This window comes from Spinacia oleracea, chromosome 2 (assembly GCF_020520425.1).
Source record: "Spinacia oleracea cultivar Varoflay chromosome 2, BTI_SOV_V1, whole genome shotgun sequence".
Taxonomy (NCBI): domain Eukaryota; kingdom Viridiplantae; phylum Streptophyta; class Magnoliopsida; order Caryophyllales; family Amaranthaceae; genus Spinacia; species Spinacia oleracea.
In genome coordinates, this window is record NC_079488.1 from 26212283 (window position 1) to 26223406 (window position 11124).

The 11124-nt window shown below is 36.2% G+C and overlaps 1 protein-coding gene and 1 long non-coding RNA gene across 2 annotated transcripts; one reads left to right on the forward strand and one right to left on the reverse strand.

The window, feature by feature from the left end:
* The first annotated feature begins 1108 nt into the window (after positions 1 to 1108).
* Positions 1109 to 3327, forward strand: LOC130467785 (uncharacterized). Its single transcript, XR_008927588.1, has 2 exons — positions 1109 to 1436; positions 2207 to 3327. It is a non-coding gene; the product is annotated as an uncharacterized lncRNA (long non-coding RNA).
* Positions 3328 to 5265: 1938 nt separating this feature from the next.
* Positions 5266 to 10395, reverse strand: LOC130467784 (uncharacterized). The gene is made up of 2 exons (XM_056836601.1): positions 7549 to 10395; positions 5266 to 6170 (listed from the first exon to the last, which is right to left on the reverse strand). The coding sequence occupies exon 1, from the start codon at positions 10172 to 10174 to the stop codon at positions 8969 to 8971; it is 1206 nt and encodes a 401-aa protein (XP_056692579.1). The 5' UTR covers positions 10175 to 10395; the 3' UTR covers positions 5266 to 6170; positions 7549 to 8968.
* Between the last annotated feature and the right edge of the window lie 729 nt (positions 10396 to 11124).

The window sequence follows — 11124 nt, forward strand, 5'->3', positions numbered from 1 at the left end:
TATCATACGGGCTTTAACTCTAGTCAACAATAATGAAAAATTCTATTGATTACGTATTAATCTTCCTATTGAATAATAAGATATGACAAGTTTAAAACTCAAGTTGAACTTCTTAGACAACTTATCAAAATAAAAGGTACATGTGCTTATTACAAAATTAATTGATGATAATCTTATCACAAAAAAAGTGAATGATAATGTTGTACACATTTTAAAACCTACCCTTAATAAGGATATATTGTAGGTCAAAGGCCCTAAAATAATAAAGGGTCAATGGTTAAGTCAAGCCCAGTCAAGATCCAAGTCCAAGAGAAAGAGACAGAGCAGCCTAACAAAGGATAAGCCTAAATAGGAACTTGAAGCCCAGAATGATCAAATTTCCAGCGCCAGTTACAAGGAAGTTAGGAAATACGGAATAAGTCAAGGATGACGTGGCCACGATCACCCGATTTCTCTCTCTCGTCCAAGCAGTTATAGGACCAAACTAGTTAGTGACCCGTGCGATGCCCCGGATTTTATTATTTTTGTTATTTCTTCTTTGTCTGGTAATCATTGTGTACCTTGCAAAACCTTATGTATTTGTTTTATTTAACTTGTTGTCATATTACGTACATAATGTCCTATGAAATATGAGGATTTTCAGAATAGTTCCTAAGTTCAGACACTTTATTTTATCAAGTCCTAATTGATTTGTACTCCATATAAAACTCTATTTTTCTAATTCACTTATAAACATAAGAAATTTCTTAAAATATCAATTATTATAATTTGCATAACAAAAAATATATATTTTTGAAAAAACACACAATTGATTAGCTAAAGAAGTTGTGCAACAGTTAACTTTTTTTTTACGTATGATCTGAATAATTAAGAAAGATTAAATAAAAAATTATAATAAGTTATTATTCAAATATATGTTGCACACTAAAATTTTAATATTTTTAAGAATAACTTTTTTCTTTTTTCATTACTTTGGAAATATACATTACTCCCTCTGTATTTATTTAGGGGGTTTTTATTCGACGTCCTATTCCGCTAAAAACGCCCTCATTCCTAAAGTGAAAGTACACTACTACCCCTATACCCAATCACCCCCCTCCCTCCCTATACCCAATCACCCCCCTCCCTCCCTATTTCCCAACTGTAAATCACCACCACAGCCACGAGTCACCGCACCAAACCACAACCACCACACGAAACCGCAGCACACCACCACCACCACCGCAAACCGCACTACACCACCACCACTCTCACCGCACACACTGCACTTAAACCCACGAGGACCGCGCCGCTGCTCTGCTCGAGTTCTTGGTGTTGCGTCCCAAATCAATTCACCACCCACCACGTCGGTTTCTTGCTGCCTCCCGGAGTTGCCGCCAAAGAGAGGTACAATGGGCCCGCCGTGCAATCCTCCGCCTTCTTCGCGGCCGCGACTGGTTAGTTTTCAATTTTTTTTTTTATTTTTCCCCTGTGCCGCCCAGAAAAGGCGGCCGGAGCCATGGTTGTACCGGCCCGGAATAGCGGCCACGACCATGGTATAAACGCAGATCTAGGGCGGATGTACCATGGTCGGAACCGCTAATCCATGGCGGCACAACCATGATTTCATCCGCCATTTTTGGGCGGCCCTCTGTGTTTTATTTAAAAAAAAATTGAAATATTTATTGGAATTATTATTTTCAACTACCAATGTTGAATTTAAAAAAAAAAAAATGATTTATTTTAGCATATTCGAATTACAATTAATAATTTTTTTTGATATTTCTAAATTTATGAATATGTATTTGAATTTTTTTTGTTACTTGTAATTATTTTGTAATGTTATTTAATAAAATGTTAGATTAATGTTATAACAAATTTTTTCTAACAGATTTTTACAAAAAAAATTTAACAGAATTTCAGAATTATATAAAATGGAATTTAAATTTTTAAGAAATAATTTCCTAAAATGAGAAATCAGATTTTTTAAAAAAAAAAAAAATTGAAAATGCCGCCCGGAAATGGCGGTTGGCTACCTTGGTAGCTCGCCCAGAAATGGCGGAAGCAACCATGGTTTAGCCGCCCCAGATCTGCGACTGAGCCATGGTTGGTTCCGCCATTTCTGGGCGAGCCACCATGGTACTCTACCGCCAAATCTGGGCGGCATTAAGGTTAAAGTTTAATTAAAAAAAAAATCTGAATGGGTCCATGTGGTGGTTCGTTCAAGGCAGTGGTGGTTCGTTCAAGGCAGTGGTGGAGGTGCGTTGGTGAAGGAGCGTGAGTGAGTGATTGAGTGAAGATGATGGTGGTACGGTGGTGAAGGACCGTGAGAGGGTGAAGATGATGGTGGTGTTGACGAAGATGATGGTGGTGTTGACGGGAAGGGTGGCGGTTGTGGGGATGGTGGTGACAGGGAGGGTGGTAGAGATGTTTGGGGGCTGTCGGCTACTCAACAGTGGTGGTGGAGAGGGTGGGGGCTGTCGGAATATAGTTAGGGGCACAATTGTCCTTTCATGTAAAATACGCGGGCGTTTTTAACGAACGAGGACGTCGAATAGCGATACACTTTATTTAAGGGATACACTTGCCTTTTCCGGCCGTATTTATTTAAGAGATACACTTGCCATTTTTAGTAACTTATCAACCCCACCATCTAATTAAATAATACATCTAATGTACTCTGTGACCCACTATCCTAATAAACAAATAATTTCATAAACTCACCCCACCTTCCACCCCCTAAAATGGCATGGTCCCCACTTATTTACTTATTAAAATATCTACCTAACCCCACTTGCTTTATTATTTTATTTAATTCAATTATTTTTCTTAATACCCGTGTCCGCCCAAGTGTATCTCTTAAATAAATACGGAGGTAGTATATCATTGTAGAGATGGTTAGAACCTTCATTGTGATTAAGAGGTCATGGGTTCGAATATTAATACCAACATTTTTTGTGATAAAAATTGAGTAATGCATGTGTGCGCGCCCATGACATAACACATCTTCATTTCACTTGCCAAATCACAGTGACACATGGCAACGTAACATTCATTGCATTGGAGATTTAATAATAGTATAGATTCCACTCTCCTGCAAACCGCTCTTCAACCGTCTTTCACTAGGAGTATATATACATTCAGAACCGACATGCAGAAGGACATATCCACACACAAACAAAGCATTTCTTATTTTCGGAGTTTTAGCCCTAGCGCTTAGTGTAGTTCTACGCTTAGAGTCTATCAGTGGCGTAGCAATAGTTCGTAGCGTTTCCCTCATGTATTGAAGCACTTCCGGCAGTTTATGTTGCAAAAGTGATTAATAAATTAATAATTCTTCGTGTTCAACTTTTGGGAGTTGATTTAAAATCAGTACTACTGTTATATTCAGCTGAAGATTGTACTTCAACTAACGAAGGCAATAGTAGAAAAACAAAAATCACAAAATAATTCCAATCAATAAACAAAAATCACTTAAAGAAATTCAATTACTGACAATCTAACAAACGAACAACTCTTGTATTCTTGATATCTAACAACATTAATTATTCTTGATATCTAACAACATTAATTGTGTAGTCAAGGCGGCTGCAATAAATTTGTATCGATCATTCAAAGGAGTTGCTTAAGAATATACTTCGTAGTTAAGAGTAATATGAGTAATTATTGATATTCTTCCGGTTAATTTGTTACTTCTAAAGTGGGATGTCATTAAAATTCTCTTTATATTAGGCGTCCACTTAAGCTTACACCTGTTCTTTCCTTGCTTAGAGAAACCTAGTTGAGTCAACACATCCTTGAGCTCCTTGATTCTAAAATATTACAATTTCTCCTACAAAATATTAAAGATACAGATGACTTATCCAAATCATACTAAGAGAAAGATATGTAAGGTTCTTATGCCAAAAACACTGAATAATGAACACATTTGAGTAAGAGCCTAAGAGGTGATCCAGACTTGGAATGTCAGATCGTAGTAAAAAGTCAATCTTCTAGTCCAAACGCTGGTCAACCAGATTCTGAAATTTGTTGGGGCACTTGTAATGGATTTGGGACTTCCGATCTTCTTCCAAGTGCAACACAAAAATCAAATCCAGCGGACTTGAAGGGCCTTAATTTGGAGATTCATGTCGCATCAGATGTTTCGAGAGACTTTGATGCTACTTGAACAACATCTAGTCCAACCAAGGCAGATAATAAACAAAAAATTGGTTGCTAATTCAGCTGGCTATGAGCAGGAATCGGGTACAGGTACAGGTACAGATGCAGATGCAGTTTCTGGCGGAATTTGTCTCTCTATGCTGCCAACAAGTGCTGCTGTAAAAGTGGAGAAAAATGACGGCCTAAAACCACAAACTATAGAAAATAGGCAATCCATCTCGTTAAATGTTCCTGGCCGAGATAAAGAAGCAATCTGGAGTACTATTTCTTCTGAAACTGACCTCTCTTTACTGGCAAAAAATCATTTAAACACAGAGTTCATGAAAGCACATGCTATTGAAAATAACAAACATTATAATAACACTTCTAGTGTTCCTGAGCTAGATTCTGATACCAGTTGGAATCCAATTTCTGGTCCTTCAAAGTTGGAGAGCAACACTGCTGCAGAATATAAAGTTTATGCAGGTCCGAATATTCCCGGGCATGATTCAGGAACTACCTGAACTTCTTCTATATCAGGTGGAATGAGATTTCCTGATCTTCCTACTACCTCACTGAGACTGGGAAATAAAAGTTCTGCAATCACGGATATCCATGAACAAGATTCATGTAATAATTGGAGCACTTCTTCAAGCCTAGTAGGTGAGGAAGTACACCTCCCTGATGATGTTGCACAATTACTATATGACACGCTAGAATGTTCCCAATAATGAACACATTTATGAGTAAGAGCCTAAGAGGTGACAGATAAGAAATAGAGAAGATACATATCAACTTACAGGAGATGGTCACATGAATTTCTCTAAAAGTTAATCACCTTGTTTACTCTCCTTCTCACCTCTTCAAGTTTAAAATCCATTATTAGATATAAGAACTGATCAACTAGATACTAGCAAAGGCAGGAATGAAGAAAGACTAAATAGCAACTATGATCTTTACTGAGATCAATATGAGCAAAGTTAAAATGCATACCTCTTTAAGGCAACCAGGGGAACGACTTTCTGCTGGTAAAGGCTTCTTAATCCCCCAGCGAGTTATCTCAGCCTGCATTAAGTCAATTTTATCCCTAATCTCCTTCAATACTCTCAATTCTTCTTCTTCAGCTTTTTCAGAGTTTCATGGCCTCTTGTTACAAACCTCTGATCCTCAAGTTGCTTAAGTCTTCTATTAAACTGCTGAAGTTCAAAATCAGCAACGCCGCCTAGTGTTGGGTGTTCGAAAAGCAATGGTTTATCTGTCTTGCGATCTTTTAATTTAGGGGATTCATTACTGCTACCTGGTGACAGCAATGGCTTCTTTTCCCAATCAATTTTATCTTTAGAATCGTTTGTCTTAGAACTTTTGGCACTCTCTGGGGATATCAACAGTTCCTTCACATCAGACTTCCAAATCTCACCCCAAGCCAAATCTAGTTTACCATTCCTAGTTTCACAAATTTACATACAAATTCATTCCAATTGACATTATTTATGGTCGGCTACCAAACGGTCTGTTAACACTTTTGTTCTTGCAACCAACAAAAAGTTGGATAAATTTTTAGGAAAATGAAGTTAAGATATGTTGTTTTCTCTGGTGAAAGGAGCGAAATCGAACTGTCACAAATACAAGATTATAGGGCTAAATCCTCTCCAAAATCGAACTGTCACAAATACAAGATTATAGTGTTGTTACAAACTTACAATCATTAACACATGTATATCCAAATCTGTTTGAGATGGAAAAACAATACCAAGGAGCGGGCTATATATGTGGTCGTACGCACAAAAGAAACACGCCTGAATGGGGGAACTATACATAATATATGTACTTAGGAACTCGATCAACTCATCACACATTCACTCTACAGAAATTATGCAGCCTCATCTTAGGAAGAAAACAGAAGACTGAAGACACCTTTCATTAATCTTCTATGACTTGTTTTGCATTCTGTTCCCGGTACCAATTCTATAGAAGAAGAAAAAATGGAACAGAAATAACTGTACCATGATTGTCTGAGGATTTCTTTATGAAGGCCAGAAGCACAGGGTCACCTGTTAGAAGGAAAAAGAAACTGTCATAAAACGCCTCTTTCGATGCCTAATAACATTGGGGAAACACTGTCAGGAATATAGTCTGTATTACAAATAGGAAAATCAATCATTCATATCACCATCTTGTAAGAAAGATGATGTGCAATATTCTAAAGAAATAACAGCATTTGGATTTATGGTTTAGTACTGTTTTCATCTTAAACAATACACAAGTGAAACTCGCTTTACCACCCAAAGCATACTACTACAAAGTATTTGATTTACCAACAAGGCCAGCAGTATTATCCGTAGACCAACAACATATAAACGAAGACAGAACGAGTTTAATCAATATATTTTGATGCAAATTCTAAACATCACTTAGAGCACATATGCTATAAATAATTTTTACTAATTCAAAGCCATATTCCATCTTTGATGTCAGGAATATGCCTAATTACAAACTTACAAATAGTCAAGAACTGAACTGTCTAAAAGTTTGGCTTGATTTAAGCTGGTGATCCTGCCAGGATTTGCTTATAAATTTTCCAACCAGGAGAAGATAGGCATAATTAGGTCGTGGTTACTATAAGGTCATCTCCTAAGGTACGGTCCCCAAAAGAATTCCAATTATTTAGTCCTATAAAAATAGATTATAAAGCAAAAGAACATAGAAGGGGAAATTAGAGATGGTTAGGAGGAGAGAAAAGAAAGGTAAAGGATTAGAGAGGAAAACTTAGCATTCTTTCTTTTCAAAATGAAAGTTCTATTTCCCTTAAGGAAAGTTGTTTTCCACCCTTAACAAAAACAAACAAAAGAAATGGGAAAATCATTTTCTGGGAAAGTGTTTTCGGTCAATACAAACGGAGTCATAATGTCAATAATGAGAAAGTCCTATTACTCTTTCAACGAAAAAAGGGTAACTTGGTGTTTGCTTTCATCCTTCCAAATACTTGATAGCTTGATATCTTGTGTTCCATAGCCGTTCATTCATATACAAGAGTTATCATTGGTATTCGACTATTTTTATTTAATGAATGGCACAATGTTTATTTCTGATTGAAGTAAAAGCTATGCAACCCAAGCATAGGTTAGGTCTCCTTGAAATTTTGGCTAGGGACCCTTATTCTCAAACACGGACATGTAAGAAATTATACTCGATTTTACAAATACAAGAATAAGATAACAAGGATGATTAATGTGCACAGACACCCTAGAATACTTCAATCTCACACAACCAAACTCAAGCTTCAAAGAGGATACTAACAGCCAGTGGCCAGTTCTTAACAACCAATATCTATCAACTAGATACTAGCAAAGGCAGGCATGGAGAAGAACACAGCAACTATGATCTTTAGTTCTTTAGTGAGTTCAACATGAGCAAAGTTAAAATGCATACCTCTTTAAGGCAACCAGGGGAACGACTTTCTGCTGGCAAAGGCTTCTTAACCCCCCAGCGAGTTATCTCAGCCTGCATACTCTCAATTCTTCTTCTTCAGCTTTTTCAGAGTTCATTTCATGGCCTCTTGTTACAAACCTCTGATCCTCAAGTTGCTTAAGTCTTCTATTAAACTGCTGAAGTTCAAAATCAGCAACGCCGCCTAGTGTTGGGTGTTTGAAAAGCAATGGTTTATCGGTCTTGCGATCTTTTAATTTAGGTGATTCATTACTGCTACCTGGTGACAGCAATGGCTTCTTTTCCCAATCAATTTTATCTTTAGAATCGCTTTTCTTAGAACTTTTGGCACTCTCTGGTGATAGCAACGGTTCCTTGACATCAGACTTTCAAATCTCACCCCAAACCAAATCTAGTTTACCATTCCTAGTTTCACTTCCAAAGTTACATTGTAGCTTTCTTTCTTAATATTAGAACTGTCAATGTAAGAGCATATAGGGACTTCATAGATATCCTGAGCAGTATTCGAGCAAGCAGAACTTTCACATGGTTGAACACTCACTACTTTTTCAAGGGATTCAACAACATTTGTTTTTCCAGGAAAATTCTCTGGGGAGGGATGCGACATTATTGCACATTTCTTCGTAGCCTCAGTTGAAGGGGCACTATTAGAAGAGACCTTGAGACTATCCAACTCTTTCACCCGATCATCTAACTTCCTAATCTTATCCCAATATGGCAATATGAATGGAAGTCTCCATGCTCCTTTCGGACAGAAGGTTCTGCACTTTTGCTTTCCCTCCATGGAATAGGAGAAGAAGTTGAGGACCTTGTTGTTCCCTCATTAGAAGTTCTTCTGCTCAATGCACCATTATTTGGCTGAGGTGGCAGTGAACTAAGCCGTCTAAGAGAACGAGTACTTGATTCTTCTAAAACAACATTTTTTCTTGACAACATGTTATCAGGAAACTGCAACTCACCAGCACCTAAATCTTCACACCCATGCTTAAAAGTTAATCACCTTGTTTACTCTCCTCCTCACCTCTTACCATATTAAGTGGTTTGTCTCCGACAAATTTTATTATCAGTTTCTAAAATACAGTAGGACTCTGCGACAGAATTCTAATATTATATATGTTCACAATTATTATACTACGTATTTGACTAATTATGTATATTTAGATTCTCAAGTCATTGTGTCCGTTTTGCCACAAAACTTGCAATATTGATAGATTCTCTGTCTATGACTCTATGTTGTTAGTAACACGATGAAAAAGAGATATTTAGTAGACAACCATGGTTTCCATAACAATGTAAAACAAATCAAGTGTAATCGTTGTGATGATGTATAAAAATATAAAGGGAAAGTTACATTACAGTTGTGACCTAGCTAGCTATAAAAAGAAATCAACATTGTTACGTTCTAAGCAAAAAGACTTTCATAGGGAACCAAGGTAGGCAATGGCCAACGAAACGCTGGAGACATTGAGAAAGAAGTAGTTTTTGCAGTCTTAACATCCAAAACAACATACTTCCTTTCCTCCAAAGAACCAAAAATCAATAAGTTACCATGCTTGAACCATGCTAACGGTTCAACATCACAAGGTTGGCGTAGACTAGTAGCATTTTCCAAGTTAATATTGCAAAGCATGGTCCAACTCCAGGTTGCTGAGTCGTGTCGAGTAGTTTTACTGAGAGTCCACACATTAAGCTCATTCATGGTATTATGGTAATGGAGGGCAGTAAGGTGTCTCCCTTTGGGAAAAAATGGTCTTACTCCTTGACGATAGCAAGGAGGATTAGGAATCTTGTTAACCACTTGAGTCTCTAAATCAATTTCAACAAGATAATAAAGTGGCTCAAGGTTGCACATCAAAACATGTACAACCCCTGCCCCAATATTTACTATCTCATAATGAAGGACACTCCTCTCACCGCCAATTTCTAGGGGTAGTATTCGCCAAGTAGAACTGGTAAAATCATTCCCAATATCGAGTATATGGAGTATAGCAACACTATTATTATCAATTTTCTCGTACTTGTTCTGGTAGATTAATTTATACTTTCTTGACAAAGAACGAGCTAATCTCAGATCATAAGGATCACCTCCAGAATATGGTGGCGGGTGGGAATAACTTTTGTATTGATTTGTGGTGGGATAGAAAACATGGAAGTTATCTCTATATCTACTATTACTAATAAGGCCCCCGTTGTAAATAAGACATAGGCCATCATAACTGTCCCATACATCTAAGGATGATCCCCATGGAAAACTTATATTGCTTACCTTAACTGCACCAGACGTCGAGATCGGTTGCACAAAGCTGACATATGAACTACGAACATTTTGTTGGACGAATAAGAAGCCGGGACTAGTACCTTTATGTGTAGAGTGCTCAAAGTGTGCTCTCCGGAAATCAGGACTCGAGATTATATCATACCATGTTCGGCAAATATACCTCATCACATTATTAAGAACTGAAGCCGGCAGCCGAAGCAGGAGGTTAAAGATCACTTCTTCAGGTAAATAAACAACCACATCCTGATCCTCAACTTGTTGTGCTTCTTCTTCCTTGCTTTTTATCTTCCTTGCCCTTTGATACAGAGATGTAATTTTTACGGCATCCATTCAACTAATGGGAAAAAGTAAAAACCAAACGAATTTTACATGTAAAGCTCTTTGATATGTGTCGTATTTATAGCCACCAATCAATCATGTTGTCTCTAAATTGATTTGAATTAGGAAAATACCAACAAATTAATTAATCTTATATATTCCTTTTATATATTATACTAGACTTTAGCCCGTGCAATGCACGGTTTCTATTAAATTGTTACGTTAAAATAAAACTTCTACATATATCAACTGCTATATTTCATATATTAGATTAAATTAATTTTTTTTTATTTTGGATTGAATTTCATTTTAGATTTATTTTTTAATTATTATAGTGTTTGATTTTGGATGAAATTGTATATAAGAAATATTAATAATTATTTAATAAAAATATTTACGTGGCACCTAATTATTTATTTACGTGGTATTCGACTTTGTAATTCAAAAATAATTTTGAAGTCTTATTTTTCATTGGCTGAAACCATTAGATTTCCTACGTGGCGCTCTAATATTGGATTAATGTTTGATTTTGGATTGAATTTTATTTTAGATTAGTGTTTGATTTTGGATAAATTTTATTTTAGATTTATTTTTTAATTATTAGAGCGTTTGATTTTGGATGGAATTGTATATATTAGTAATTAATTAATTAATTTAAATATCTACGTGGCACCTAATTAATTATCTACGTGGCACTCGGTTTTTTTAATTCAAAAATAAATTAGAAATCTAATTTTTCATTGGCCGAAACCATTAGTAATCGTAGGTGGCGCTCTAATAGTTCAGCAAATGTGCCTCCTTTATATATGTATATTAGATTCCTAATTAATAGCTTATTACTATTAGATTTATGAATCCTAAAACGAACAATACTTGTACAAGAAGAAAATAATAAAAATAAAAACTTTCTAAAAATTATGTCTGTTTCTATATACTAAATGTGGATGGATTTTATACCTTTG